Source organism: Dromiciops gliroides, chromosome 6 (assembly GCF_019393635.1).
Source record: "Dromiciops gliroides isolate mDroGli1 chromosome 6, mDroGli1.pri, whole genome shotgun sequence".
Taxonomy (NCBI): domain Eukaryota; kingdom Metazoa; phylum Chordata; class Mammalia; order Microbiotheria; family Microbiotheriidae; genus Dromiciops; species Dromiciops gliroides.
Window position 1 is genome coordinate 270856082 of NC_057866.1, and position 15889 is coordinate 270871970.

A 15889-nucleotide genomic window follows, 5' to 3' on the forward strand; every position below is an offset into this window, starting at 1 on the left:
CTTGGGCAATTGTTGTCACAGAGCTTGAGAATTTTACATCACAAGAAAACTGCATGATATTGTGAAATGCAAATTTTATATTCAACAAATTTAAACAACAATAGTAGCAGGAGCTATGTACTGTAAAGGTCTGCATCTGGATAAAGTACTAGCCTTGGAGTAATGAAGCCCTGAGTTCGAATCTGACTTTACTAAGTCAGTTAACTTCTGTATAGTTCAGTTTCTTTAACAAGTAAGATGGGAATAATATTATCACCTAGCTCCTAGGGAAGTGGGTTTTTTAATTCATAAAAACACATGTATATGCACACATGCATATTTACGGATACAGACATGTGTACATGCCTATGCATGCACACATGTGTATATGCATGAGGGTGTGTGTCTGTGTATGTATGTCTGTATGCATGCATGTGGGTGGGTATCCATGTATATCCACACACATATATAGGGCTTTGAAAACTTTAAAGTGCTATATAGTTGCTAATCAGTTTTTAAAAAATTAGTATTTTTTTAAAAGTTTTGAGTTACAAATTCTATCCTTCCCTTCCCATCTCCCTCCCTGAGGCAGTAAACAATCAGATATAGGTTATACATGCAAAATTATTTAAATATTTCCATATTTGTCATTTTGTATAAGAACACTCGAATAAAAGAAAAAATGAAAGAAAGTAAAAACAGCATGCTTCAGTCTGTGTTTAATCAATATTAGTTTTCCATGGAGGCAGATCGTCTGCTTCATCATTAGTCTTTTGAGATTATCTTGGATCATTGTATTGCTGAGAACAGCTATTGTTCATCAAACAATATTGCTATCACTGTGTACAGTGTTCTGGTCCTGTTCACTTCACTATACACCAGTTCATGTAAGTCTTTCCAGACCTTTCTGAAATCATCCTGCTTATCATCTTATAACACAAACAATATTCCATTACAATCATATACCACAACTTGTTGAGCCACTTCCCAATGAATGGGCATCCCTTTGATGTCCAATTCTTAGCCACCACAAAAAGCTGCTAGAAATATTTTGCACAAATAGGTCCTTTTCTCTTTTTTTGGATGTCTCGTTATTGAGAGAGTAAAGAAGTAGAAATCGATGGGATGTCCCCAATTGGGGGAATGGCTGAACAAATTGTCATATATTATTATGATGGAATACTAATGATGACAAGCATGGCTTCTACAAAACCTGGGACAATTTCAATGAACCAATGCAAAATGAAGTGAGAAGAACTACACGGTAACAGCAATATTTAAGATGATCAACTGTAAATTACTTAGCTATTCTTAGCAGTACAACGATCCAAGACAATTCGGAAGGACTTATGAAAAATGCTATCTACCTACAGAAAAGGAACTGAGTCTGAATGCAGATTGAAGCTTATGTTTTTTACTTTCTTTATTTTTTATGGTCTGTGTTTTCTTTTGCAACATGGCTAAAACGGAACTATGTTTTATATGACTTCACATGCATAATGTATATCAAATTGCTTGCCTTCTGAATAAGAGGGGAAGAGAGGAGAGAATGTAGAACTCAAATTTTTAAAAAGCCAAATGATAAAATTTTTTTAATTTAAATTTATTAAATTTTTTGTAATTGAGAAATATTTAATGAAGTACATAAAAATATATGGGGGGGAAGAGAGAGGTAATATCTTCAATTAAATAATTTGGTGGCAGAGTCAAAAAGCCTGGGCCCTAATCCCTGGCTCCGAGTTTACTAGTAGTGTTATTCTGGGCATGTCTTTTAACCTCTTGGCACCTTCACTGGTTTCTTCTATGTAAAAGAAAGGGCCTGAGCAACTGCATGTCAGAGTCTGTGCTGCTCTTACCACCATCAAGAATAATCAATTAGAACAATGTCAGCCGTCCACACGTACTTGAGATCATCGATTACTTTGGCCTGTTCATTCAGTTCCCTAATATCCACGATGCGCTTCATGATTTTCCTGCCTCTCAGTTCTCCTGCTTGGGCACAGGACGCTCCTTGCCTTCGATAATCTACAACTTCCTGAAAAAATCAAACACACGTTTGTGAACAACTTGCCCATTGGATGGAAAAGTCTATCTAGTTAGCAGACTAACACAACATGAACCCCTCAATCAGAAAGAGCATGCCAGAATCAGGGGAATCTGCTGAGGAAGCTGATTAGAGATTTGCTTGTGATCCAGGTCCCATTATGGTCACTCGGACTCTCTTTAGTTAGCACCTACATTTCCCCATGAGTGAGCCCTGCATGCTTTCTTATGTTTCTGGCTGGACTGAAAGGCAGCACACATCTCTGATCCAAACAGATATTCTGCAGGAACAGAAGAACGCTGATTTTGGGGCGTCAGTCCCAGCAGGTGATTTACAAGTCGCTGCCCAAAGGTAAGCTTGTTGCCATCTCCACATATTGAACTTCCATCTGAACTCTAAATGATAAACAGCACAATTAGTTTCTTCCTTCTTTTCCAAGAACAGAAGCAATTTCATGGTACAACAGTAATTGTTCTAACATCCATTTTGTAAAAATCTGAATGAAAATGAAGAATGATTTTTTTTTACTTAGCTAATAAATCCTAATAATTTGACACCATAGATATGAACTTATTTTTAGACTCTAGTTTTTCATCCACATGTTGTTACAAGGAGGCCCCAAAGCCTCAGGGAGCAGAAATACCCAGTAAAATGAACAGATGGCTCAAATACCCCTGGAGATCAATCAGTGCCTCTTTGGCACCAAGTGCGTTATAATCAATGACACGGAGCTAGCTCTGTCCTTGGCAAAAGGTAAAGCCCGCCCTTGACGACCCAGCGCTAGCTGGGGCGACTTACAGCATGCACAGTGGGCGACATCGTGTCTGTTTCATCTTCATCCGATAGATCCGCGATATTCACTGAGCTGAGGTCAGCGATGTCATCCACGTCCTCCTCTCCGGTCAAAGTGGTCAGGGTGTTTCCTAAAGCGTTCAGCCTCTTCCCAATGTTGGGATCCATGTGGACGTCAATTCCACACATTTTCCACAAAACATTGAGTGTCCAGGTCCCAGCACTGCTACTTTCTGTTCAAAGAAGGGAGAGAGATGCAGTTTTTGCAGGTTACATCCACACAAATATAAATAACGGGAGGAATGAAAGAAGACACGCTGGGTGTGCGCACCACAGCCAAGTTTCCTGACTCTGCTGACTGGAAAAAGTCAACATTAGGTATCGCACTCTGTTTTGTCTTTGAAAATTAAACGTATTGGGGCCGCTCGGTGGCGCAGGGGATAGAGCACCGGCCCTGGAGGCAGGAGGACCTGAGTTCAAATCCGGCCTCAGACACTTAACACTCACTAGCTGTGTGACCCTGGGCAAGTCACTGAACCCCAAGTGCCTCACCCAAAAAAGAAAAGAAAAGAAAATTAAGCATATTGATCTACACTGCCTTCAAGCCTCATATACCAATAGTCCCTGACTTAGGCGCTCATCGGCCCACCACAAAAACGTCTCGGAGTTGCCTAGAGTACAGAGGGTTACAGCCAGTGTGTGTCAGAGGCAGGGTTTTAAGCCAGGTCTCTCTCACTTCAAGGCTGGCTCTCTCCTCACTACATCCAACGCTGCCTCTATATAACAAGAATCACTCACACACACACACACACGATCATTACATCAGGCTTCCTAATCCAAGTCATTATCACCTCAAACCTGTACCACTCTCCAGTGCAGCTCCTGACTCTCTTACTCATCCCAGCTATCCTGAACAAGTGAATTTTCTTAAAGCACTGTCCCAGTTAAAAACCAAAACAAAACAAAAAACAAACCTAAACTCAGTACTACCACATTGCTTACTAAATAATGTCCGAATTTAACACTAATGCTAATAGCTGTCACTTAGATAGCTCTTTAAGGTTTGCAAAATGCTTTACAAATATCTCATCTTATCAATGACCAAGGCAATCCAAAATCTAGCTGCAATTTCTCTTTTTCCTCTTATTATCATATATGCTCTGACTCAGGGGCTGGCTCTAGGCTATTCCAAGGTAGAAAAAACAAATGCAAAGTCAAAAGGAAAGCTGGCTCCCGTCATCAGCCCAAACAGCAACAGATATGTCAAATAAAGTCATAGCATAATCAAGAAAAATTATCTTCTAGAAAAAGATTAAAGAAATAAGTGAGCTAGAAAAAGGCTCCAGAAATGTTGAATAAATATACAAAAAGGAGTTAAAGGGGCAGCTAGGTGGAGCAGTGGATAAAGCACCGGCCCTGGATTCAAGAGAACCTGAGTTCAAATCCAACCTCAGACATTTGACACTAGCTGTGTGACCCTGGGCAAGTCACTTAACCCTCATTGCCCTGCCCCCCTCCCAAAAAAAAGGAGTTAAAGGAATTTAAAAAAAGACACAAGAAAAAAAAAAACAGAAGAAACTTCCCAAATCAAAGAGATGTTTATCATAAGATAATTGAATAAAAATATATAGGGAAATTTATAAGAATCCAAGTCATTCCCCAATTGAGAAATGGTCAAAGGATATGAACAGGCAGTTTTCTGATGAAGAAATCAAAGCTATCTATTGCCATATGAAAAAATGCTCTAAGTCCCTATTGATTAGAGAGGTACAAATTAAAACAACTCTGAGGTACCACCTGACACCTATCAGATTGACTAATATGACAAAAAAGGAAAATAATAAATGTGAGAAAAGCTGTGGAAAAATTGGAACACTAATGTATTGTTGGTGGAGTTGTGAACTGATCCAACTTTTCTGGAGAGCAGTTTGTAATTATGCCCAAAGGGCTATAAAGCTGTGCATACCCTTTGACCCAGCAATACCACTTTTGGGTCTTTCCCCCAAAGAGATCATAAAGAAGGGAAAGGACCCGCATGTACAAAAATTTTTATAGCTGCTCTTTTTGTGGTGGCAAGGAATTGGAAATTGAGGGCATGTCTATCAATTGGGGAATGGCTGAACAAGTTGTGGTATATGAATGTAATGGAATTCTATTGTGCTGTAAGAAACGATGAGCAGGAGGAGTTCAGAGAAACCTGGAAGGACTTGCATGAACTGATGATAAGTGAGATGAGCAGAACCAGGAGAACATTGTGCACAGTATCATCAACATTATGTGTTGATCAAATGTGATAGACAAGATTCTTCTCACCAATCCAATGGTACAAGAAAGTCCCAAAGGACTCATGACAGAAAAGGCTCTCCAAATCCAGGAAAAAAAAAAAAAGAACTGTAGAATATGGATGCTGATTGACCCATACTATTTCTTTTGTTTTTTGGTGCTGTTGGTTTTCTTTTGTGAGGTTTTTCCTTTATGCTCTGATTCTTCGCTTATAGCATGACTAATGCAGAAATATATTTAATGTTATTATGTATATATGACCTATATCAGAGTGCCCGCTGTCTGGGGGAGGGAGGGCAGGAAGGGAGGGAGGGAGAAGGATATGAAGTTGGAAATCTTATATGGACAGATGTTGAAAGCTGTTTCTACATGTAACTGGAAAATAATAAAATGCTTTTTTTTTTTTTTAGTGAGGCAATTGGGGTTAAGTGACTTGCCCAGGGTCACACAGCTAGTAAGTGTTAAGTGTTTGAGGCCGGATTTGAACTCAGGTACTCCTGACTCCAGGGCCGGTGCTCTATCCACTGCACCACCTAGCTGCCCCCAATACTTTTTTTTTTAAAAAAGATAACTGAATAGATAAGAACTTCACCAAAGGAAATAAAGATCTAGAATAAAGGTGGAATTTAAATCAGTAAGGAACACACACTGCCAACCCCACCAACTCACCAGCTCAATTGCTAGAGAGTGGCACTTCACATGCAACACCTCTTTCTTTCATGCCTTCACTGTAACCGTCAAGCTGGAATGATTGCCCTTCTGTTCTCCTGGTGTCAGGGATTACAGGTGTATGCTTACTTACACCTGCATGTAGTAACAGGAACTACACTATCCCTAGCTTGAATACCCTTTAAGATAATTTTCCAGGGTTTTTTTTACCCCTTTGGTAATTCCTTTATAGCTGGTTCTACTTTTAGCTCTTTTATTTGGCCTTCTGTTAGTTTAGATATTTGATATTTTTGAAGGTCTTTCTCTTCTTGTGTGTGAGTTCTCATTTTTCTTCACATATAACTGTGATTAGTAATTTTTTACAACTTAAAAAATTTCTGGTTTTGTAATGATTTCCCCTTCTTCATTTGCTCTTTTTAAATAGTGTTTTTTTCCAATTACATGTAGAGAGTTTAACATTCATTTTTATAAGGTTTTGAATTCCAAATTTTTCTCCCTCCCTCCCTCCCTTCCTTCTCCCCTCCTGAAGCCAGCAAGCAATCTGCTATACATTATAATCATGTTAAACATATTTCCACATTAGTCATGTTGTTAGAGAAGAATCAGAACAAAAGGGGAAAAAACTCAAGAAGGAAGAAAACAACAACAACAACAGAAATGAAAATAATCTGCTCCAATCTGCATTCAGATTTCATAGTTCTTCCTCTGGATGTAGAGATCATTTTCCACCTTGAGTCCTTTGGCATTGTCTTGGATCACTGTATTGCTGAGAAGAGCTAAGTCTATCACAGGTGATCATCATGTGTGCACAATGTTCTCTTGGTTCTTATTTCACTCAGCATCATTCATTTGCTATTTTGTTGATTTGATGCTTTCTTTTTAACTAGGTTGGCTAAAGTCTTGCCAATCTGATCAGTCTTTTCAAAGAACCAGCTTTCAGTTTTCTTGGTCATTTCTATAGTCTTTCTGGTTTCCAGCTTACCTATTTCTCTAATTTTTAACAGCTCCTCCTTTAGACTTGTTATTTTTGTTGGCTTCCTAATTCTTTTAAATGCATATTCAGTTCATTAATCCTCTCTTTTTCTATTTTCTTAATGTATTGTTTAGTGTGAGGATTGCTTTAGCTGAATCTAAGAAGTTTTTGGAATGTTGTTTTATCATCATTTTCTTTCACATAATTATTAATTATATCTATGATTTATTCTTTGATCCACTCGATAGTATTTCATTGTTAAGTCTCCACTTGTGCCTGTATCTTAAGAAGGTTAAGCATGCTTGGTCAGAGCAAAATCTCCTGACAGGTTATGGATTTTTCTCAGGAGGCTCTGCAATATTTTGGGGCCCGATGCATTCAAAACAATGAATGACATCTGCAAGCCAGAGTTATTTGGAGGACCCCTCTAACCATAGGAAATCTCTCTTAATTTGTACTCTATGGTGGAATCTCTGGTGAGCTGAGTATTTACTATCTCCTAGGTTTATGTCTCTCTAATATTGATAACAAGAGGTTGTCGATAGATCTTTTGAGGATTTGCTCAGTTATGATATTAGAAATTATGAAAGAATCCTTGTTAGAAGAAAACCTTTAAGGGCATCTAGGTGGCGCAGTGGTAAAGCACCGGCCCTGGACTCAGGAGTACCTGAGTTCAAATCTGGCCTCAGACACTTGACACTTAGCTGTGTGACCCTGGGCAAGTCACTTAACCCCCATTGCCCCGCCCAAAAAAAAAAAAAAAAAGAAAACCTTTATGGAAGCATTTTCCTTTACCAAATCAAATGCTTTTCTGTAATAAATAAACATTTCAGAACAAATTAATTTTGATCATCCAAAAGCAATATATCCAGAATAACAAAGGTGACACAGACTGAGAAATTATCTTTGCACGAAAGATTTCTGATAAAAGCCTGAAATAAAATCTTTAGGGATTTGAAATCAATTTGGAGAAGAGCCATTTCCCCATAGACAAGGTGGTCAAAGGAGATGTGCAGATAGGTCTTGAAAGGAAAAAAAAATGACAACTATGAACGACTACTTGATAAAGCATTCAATAGTGTTAGTGATCACAGAATTGTAAATGAAAACCCTTCTGATACTCTGCCACAGGCCCATCAAATTGGCAAAAATGTTTAGTAGGTTATAAAAGTCAGGGTGAGCAAGCTTGTGAAAAACAATTACGCTAATAAACTACTGGTTGAGTTATGAATTTTTGGAAAGCAATATGGAATTAGGCAATAAGTTATAAAAACATTCAGACCTTTGACCTAATGATTCCACTTTTAGATTTCCACCACAAGAATATCATTGAAAGAAATAAAGGCCTACTTGTACACAGATGTTTCTAGCAGCAATATCTGAAATAACAAAATGTAAACTACATGCCTAATAATTCATAGATTGTTGAATAAGTTATAGTGATAGGAATATAATGGAATATTATTACATAAGAAGACATGATGAGTTCAAAGAAATGAGAAGAGTTATATATGAAGTGGAAGAGGAAGAAAGCAGAAACAAAACAGCATATGTACTGATTACAATGATAAATGAAGCCATTAAGCAATAAAATAATTAATTAAATGTGCATATATTGACACACGTGCATTTATGTGTACATATGCCTGTGTTGTGCATGTGTGAACATAATCAAACTACTTCCTGATCATTCAGGAATGCTTTATGCATTCTTATATTGATATCTTCTTCCTGTCCTTTCTCTCTACTTGGAAGTCTTTCTTCTACTCTCTCGCCCTCCTTGTTCATCCCCTCCTATAAAATAACTTGAATTATCTTTGGAGTTTAGCTCGACGCCATCTCTCCATATAAAGCTTTCCCTGATGACCTCAGGCCATTTTCCCCTCCTTTAGACTGCAACAGAATTTATACTACCTTGTATTATAGTTATTTGTCTATGTCTTAGCTCCTTTATTTGACGGCAAACTTTGTGAGATCAGGGAATATCTTATTTATTTTTTAAAATCTCCAGCACTTGACACAGAACTCAACTAAGTTCCTCAATAAATATTTACTGAAGGAATTAAAATCTGGAAAGATATTTATGTTACAAAAGAATAGTTAAGTACATCAGTAACATGCGTTTAACTAAGCATGAAGATGAGATCAAGACAAAATTCTAAAAATACTCTGCACATAATAAAAAAGATGTCATCTTACCGGCCGCTGCCTGCCCAGTGGTTCTTGAGCAGACCTCATAAGTGCCATCAGGCACCACACCTGGAGATCGACAAAACAAAAGCACATTACACAAGCCCTTTTGACACCAAGACTAACCCTGGGGTAAGACGTTTTGTTTAGACTCTCACTAGAAAGATGAATGTCTAAAACAAAACAAAACAAAATGATCACGATGAGGATGCTACTTTGCATTCATTTGGTGTGCTCAGGTCTGCACAGTGCTTGACAGACATGACCTCATTTGATCCCTACAAGAGCCCAGACAAGTGGGTACTAGGTGACTTCGTGCAAATCGCTTCTCCTTTCTGGGTTTCATTTTTCTCAAGTGTAAAAATGAAGGTGTTTGACTAGATGATAGCTGTGGTCTCTTTCACCACTTATAAAATTCTGATTTCAAGAATTCAATTCACATTCATTCCTCAACCTGGGAAATACTGTGGAAATGGGAGAATCTCTCCAAGTCATGACGAAAATAATATGCCACTGAAATTGCAAATTGGGAAGATCTGTCTTCATATTTGAGGTAGAATTAAATAGAGCAACAGACTCAGAGTCAATATGACTGTCTATTGAATGCTAGAACTTCTGATTGCTAAATGACCATGTACATCTTTTTCAACTGTTACATGATAATCAAGGAAGAGGGATGAATACTGTCCTTAGACAGGAATATAGGGCTTTCTCACATGCAATTCCACATGCTTAATTTGGACTTTAATGGCTTTAAAAAACTCTTCACACCCAATATAGTCAAAAGCTCCCTTTCAGGCAGAGAATGTTAACATGTACCCTGTAGCTGCATGACCACCCAGTTTCCACACGAGAGGACTCATTTTCTGACTTTTAAGTTCAAACCCCCTATGAAAAGTAAGGAACTCACAGGCATTCATGACAAGATCCCCACGAATTTCTGGTTTCCAGTCATCCCAAGTTGTCTCAAAGCCATCAGCAAAGCGGATACAAAAATTTTTGAAGTGACCTTTACTAACCAGGGACTCTGAAGAGCAGGCTGTGATGAGAGTGCTCTCGATGGTCAATACCAAAGCAGAGCCAGTATCGAGGTCACCAGTGTGATTAGACTGTAAAAATAAGAAAGATGCAAAAATGAAAAGAAAGGTAACTTACAAGTTCAGCCCTCATGGAAAGAAGGGAGCACCATTTTGATTTCCGCTCCTGAGAGACTGAAAGAAATAAACTTTAGAAAGGCCCAAGAATAGGGGTATTAACTTCAAAGTAGCTTTAACTTGGGAAGTTACAATGTTGTAAAATTAAGTCACTTGAAATAAATTCATTAATCTCACACAATTTTACCAAACTCCACAGTATCAAAGGATCGATGGGACAGTTTCACTCAAACCTCGATTTTCCATCTGTCCTGGAGCTGTCCCCCTATCTCGGTGTGTGGCACTGACCAAAGGTCAAAATACTACCGTTCCCCTGAACTCTGGGGTCTGGCATGACTTTGTACCTGGGCAGCGTTTGTGATGGGCAGACAAATTCCTAAGTCATTAACAGTAAGCTGGAGGAAAAGCGTCCCAAAAGCCTGGGCAGACGTCTGCTGGATGCCCGGCAGCATATCGACCACCTCCTTGGTAGCCATGTGAATATCCTTGTGGAGTGCCATGCGCTGTTCATTCCAGTTGTCATAGGCAGCCTTGTAGTTGAGCCAAAACAGCACAGCTGTCGAGAAAGAAGCAAGAAGTGGCATCAGAAATAATGCACAGCATTAGTGTGCTGGTTGTCGTCTCCAGGAGCTGGCTGCAGTTCCACTGGAGTGAAAGCTGCTGGAAGGCAGAGGCACTTTCCGTTTTCCCTCACAGGGAGCACCGAGTTTGACACAGGGAAATACTCAATAGGTCGTGGCCCTCAAGGCTTGGTCTAAGGCCCTCTTTGCTTGATCTCCGTCATGGATTCAGTTATCCCCCAACTTCACCTCTCTCCTAACTTCCAGGCTCTCAACTCCAACCGCCCATGAGACAATGGACGTCCCACTGGCACCTTGAATTCAATGTATCCAAAAAAGAACTCGCTACCCTCCCTCCCACTGTCATGACTCTCCCTCTCCCCTCCCCAAGCCCTTTTCTCTTCTAACTATTCCTGGGGAAGGCACCACTGTCCTCTCTGTCATTCATCTAGGCTCACAGTGTAGGCGTCATGCTCGACTCCTTACTGTCTCTCACTTCCCCATCTAGTCACCAGCCTTTCTAACAGCTCTCATATTTGGCCCCTCCTCCCCTTGGATACTGCTCCCGCTCGGGTGCAGGCCCTCCCCATCTCACCCATGCACCCGTGTGCAAGCCTCCACTCAGCTGCCAAACTAACCTTCCTCAGTGCAGGTCTGAGCACACCTCTCCCAAATGCAATAAGCTGCACTGGCTCCCTATCACCTCTAGGAGGAAATGTAAAATCTTTTGGTGCTCAGGGTTTTCTCATCACACTGAGCTCTTAGAGCTCCTTGCCTTTCTCTGAATCCCTGGTGTTTACAACCATGTTTTGTTTAAATGTTTGCTAACTTGACAGGAAAAAAAAAGAATGCTTACTGACTGTTGATTCATTCCCTGAGTCGACAGAACAAACACACAAATGAGGAAATTCAGAAGAAGGGCAGAGCACTCATCACTGGAGCAACATGAAACGCCTCCCATAGCCCTTGGCTGTGCTTGAAGACCCAATGCAGAGGTGAGGAGGGAGTGCATTCTAGGCACGAGGGACCGTGTGAGCAAAGGAAGAAGGACAGAGGGCAACAGGGGCAGACAGGCTGGTGTGTGTGTGTGTGTGTATATGCAGCAGAGAGGGTCTGAAGGGAAGGAATATGAAAACCAAGCAAGTAACAAGCATTTATTCAGAGCGAACCATGTGCCAAGTGCTGGGGACTCAGCGTCAGATTAACGAGGGCTTTAAACATCAAATTGGGAACTAGGTATTTTATCCAAAAGGTGGCAGGGAATCATTCCGATTTTTGAGTGTATGGGAAGGTGGTGGTGGGTCTGACGAAATCTCTGTTTTTTGTGGCTGTGTGGATGGACTGGAGAGGGGGGAGCGCCTGAAACCAGGGAGACCAATTAGGAGGCAACTGCAACGTTAGGTTTGATTTAACTGCTTCCAGTTCTTCGTGTGTAAAGTGCAGTGCTCTCTTAGGTCCCCTCCACATCAGCGATCCTATGTCTCTGATGATCACTGAAACTCATGAGTGTGATCTGATTATAAAAAAAGTTAGCTATCAATACCACAGCCTTTTAAAACCTTCACTTGAAAGGAAAAATTACTTTTAACATTAACTTTAACACGTTGTTTTTTTAAGTACTTTTTTGTTGTTTCTTTTCACTTTTGTGGGGCAATGAGAGTTAAGTGACTTGCTCAGGGTCACACAGCAAATATGTGGCAAGTGTCGGAGGCCAGATTTGAACTCAGGTCCTCCTGAATCCAGGGCTGGTGCTTTATCCACTGTGCCACCTAGCTGCCCCCTAGCATGTTGTTTTTTCAGTATTTTCCTACAAATCTTCACTCAACACTAAAGTTCTCCAAAGATTTAAAAACTTTAACCCAAAGTTAACCCATTAACAATGATCAGGAACTATTCTGTGCATCTATAAAATGCACCAGCACTCTTTTATAGAGCTTTGGAGCAAAAACCAGTATTGGGAACATGCAAGAAACTATCACTGTACACGCTAACATTGCAGACTCTGGCTATATCAAAGCTGATAGAGCAAAATAGAAATTGTATTTAGCATGCCAAAAGAATGTTGAAAATAAAAAAAAATTCAACATGAATAATCAAGGAATTCACAGTACCTCTGTCAAAAGCCACAGGCTGAGCATAAACGATTGGTCTATTCAAAGTAATTAACACAGCTTCCCGATCTGAAGAACCACTGATTTCTTCTCGGAGGGCATTCCTTAGCCCAATTCTAGTTTTAAAATAGGCAACCTGATGAAAATCAGAACCAGCTTCTTCATAAACCTAAAACAAATTTTGAGGCAAAACAAATCTAAGTCAGAGGACAATTGTCCTGCTATCTTGAACAACATTATGAAATAAGCCAATCAAAAGTATTATAAACTGAATATTAAAAGGAAAAATCTTTTAAAAATTCCTAATCATCAAAGCTCCTTTGAAAATATGCCCAATGTCACGACAAGTGAGATGAATCTCCACAATAACAGCACTGACATGGCTCTTTCTCTGTACCAGGCACTACACTACCCTGGATGGTAGGTACAATTATCACCCCCATTTTACAGATGAGGAAATGGAGGCAAACAGAGCTGAAGTGACTGGCCCAGGGTCACTGGGGCTGAATTTGAACTTAGGTCTTTCTGCCTCCAAGCCCAGTGCTCTATCCACTAAGTCACCCAGCTACCCCTGGATCTGTCATCAATGAACAACATAAACAGAAAATCTTTCAATAATGTCCTCATTAAAATTGAAGACTGTCACTTTTTTACATGCTGTAACTTTTACTTAAAGCTATTCAAAATATTAACATGATTCTTTTCTGTTTGAAAAACGTAGCAGTGTGATATTGATTTTAAGGTTCAGTTCGTTAATAATATCTTCAATTAACAACAGGACTTGGGTGGAATGGAAGCCCCTTGCAAGCAGGCAGCGATTCATTGGTGTCTTGCTCCTCTCTGTGCCAGCACTGAAAGGGCAGATCCACCTCTGATACATGATGCCCCAGGGACCAATGGCCTGTATCTTCATCTCTCACTGCTTGAGGCAGTGTAGACAAGATACCATCTGCATTGGCAGACGGTTGTTTCTTTGCCTGAGAGGTCCTCATATCGATGAATACACAGGAGCAATCCCTCCCTCTCTCCCTTATGCTCAGGGGTTGTTCTGGACATACAACAGCTGCTTAATCAATGTTCCCTGACCCAGTAAAAGACATTCTGACAGCTGGTTCATGATTAAAGAAACAAACAAAACAGCCAAATACATGCAGCAACTCTTACTAAGGTAGAAAACCCTTGGAGAATGAGCACCTATCTGTACAAAGTAATATCAAATCCGTTAGGCAGCGACTGGTTACTTTAATTTTTACAGCTTCAAAATTCAGTTTCAGAGCTTGTAGGCATGTCAGCTGCCCACTCCTCTAGGTACACTGAATCATCCTGAATTTCAAGGGGACTTTAAGAGCCGACTGGAATAATGGTGCCTGGATTTCAGGACCCCTTCCGAAACCAAACAGAGTCAGCCAATAAAGCCCAAAGAAAACTACAACTAACTTCATTCAGGATACCATCAGTCGATCACATTGAACATGAACAGTCCATGGGAAATCTTTTGGAATCATAAAAGACATTTAAGTCAAATCACCTGAAGAGCATAAAAAGCATTTTGAAGCAAGCTTTTAATTCAATTAGATGCATAACGATGAGAACACTGTATGAGGAGTTCTATGGCTGGGAATACCAGAGTGGGGAGAAGGGCACCCCAAGAGCAAGCATGTAGGTTAAGCACGAGGGTGTTCTCCGGATGGAGGAGCCCAGAATTCCCCAGTCATGGGCAAAGGCAGAGATGAGGGCAGGGGCAGAGCAGGATCTGGAATGTCTAGTCTGGCTGAGATGTAAAGTACATGGAAGTGTGTGAAAGGGAAGGGAGAAAAAGTCCTGAAAAGGAAGGGTGATAAATAGTGGACAATTCAAGGATTTTTTGGGGGTGTGGGGGACTGGGAAGTGCTGAGATGAGAATTAAGCATTAGGAAGTTTATACTGATAAGAGTATAAAGGATGAATCAGGGACACAGGAAGCAAACAATTTCCTTAATCCAGCTTAGAGCTCCTGCTCAGGAGCCGTAGTTTTACAGCTGAGTCCAACCACCCTGGATGGTGAGGGGACAGGAAACCATGCCCCATCCAAGGGTGAAGGGGTGGGGATGGGACAAGAGCTATGGCTGGGACAAGGAGATGGATCCCGCGTGGCCCCAAACGGCCCTAGGAGGAGCCACGGACTCACAGGACTGAGATGGAAGAGACCTCAGAGACCCTCTCCTCCGGCCCTGCCATGAGCCTTGGCCCAGGAGGCATGAGAATGAAGAATGGAGTTGGGATTTAAGTCTGGGTCCTCTATACCAAACTGAATGCTGCTATTTTCTCCTCCCACACTGTGGAAAGTCAATTGAGGTTGAGAGGCTCCCCACAAACAGCCATGCATGCAAACTCTGACGGGCCATCTCTGGAGTCTTCCAGCAGAGGTCAGAGGACAAGTACTTGTGGAGGATTCTGGTAGGACTAGATGGTTTCTCAAGGTTTTTGCACAAGGAGTGACCTGTGATTATAGCTGTGTGTTACTCTGGAAAATACGAATGGATATGGGTTTGAGAGGCAGACGGCAGGGCTGACTGGCATTCTGGGTTGTGGAAATGAAGTGGGTTTGGACATGAAGAATACCACGCAGGCAAATCAAAAGAACTTGGCCTGGGAATGATGGAGGGATCTGAGGAAGAGGAAGGAGTAAATGATGACTTGGAAGCTGCAGCCCTGGGTGCCTGAGAGAAGGATTCTGCTACACGCATGAAACAGGGATGTCAGGAGGAGGGGCCAATATGAGGAGCAGGATGAGAGGCAGTGAGGTCTGGTGGACAGCGGGCTGGACTGGGAGTTAGGAGGACCTGGGTTCATAGGCTGTGACAGATACTAGCTGTGTGATCCTGGGAGAGTCCAATTACCTGTAAGGGCCTCGGTTTTCTCATCTGTAAAATGTAAATGATCAATTTTAGACGGGCTGAATATAAGCTGAGGGCATATGTTTAGGAGATGGCTGGAGGTGCTGGCCTTCGGTTCATAAGATAAGCCATGGTGGGAGAAAGATTTCAGAATCATTTTTTGGTGATTATGCTAGAATTAGAAGAGGCAGAGTAGGAATGGAACTTAGAAATCACCCTGCTACCAGGGTTAGGAGAAGGGCCCAGCAGAGGGAATGG

General features: G+C 40.8%; 1 protein-coding gene across 5 annotated transcripts in view; it reads right to left on the reverse strand.

Moving 5' to 3' along the window:
- Positions 1 to 15889, reverse strand: part of KIAA1109 (KIAA1109 ortholog) — a 222166-nt gene that overhangs the window by 57610 nt on the left and 148667 nt on the right. For 4 of the 5 annotated variants that reach the window (XM_043969747.1, XM_043969748.1, XM_043969749.1 and 1 more), the window contains exons 57-62: positions 12756 to 12924; positions 10429 to 10640; positions 9841 to 10039; positions 8940 to 8999; positions 2822 to 3048; positions 1884 to 2014 (exon numbers count right to left, since the gene is read on the reverse strand). In XM_043969747.1, the coding sequence (XP_043825682.1) occupies positions 1884 to 2014; positions 2822 to 3048; positions 8940 to 8999; positions 9841 to 10039; positions 10429 to 10640; positions 12756 to 12924 (998 nt within the window). Of the gene's footprint in view, positions 1 to 1883; positions 2015 to 2217; positions 2419 to 2821; positions 3049 to 8939; positions 9000 to 9840; positions 10040 to 10428; positions 10641 to 12755; positions 12925 to 15889 lie in introns of all 5 variants that reach the window. The other variant, XM_043969750.1, reaches the window with a different exon arrangement.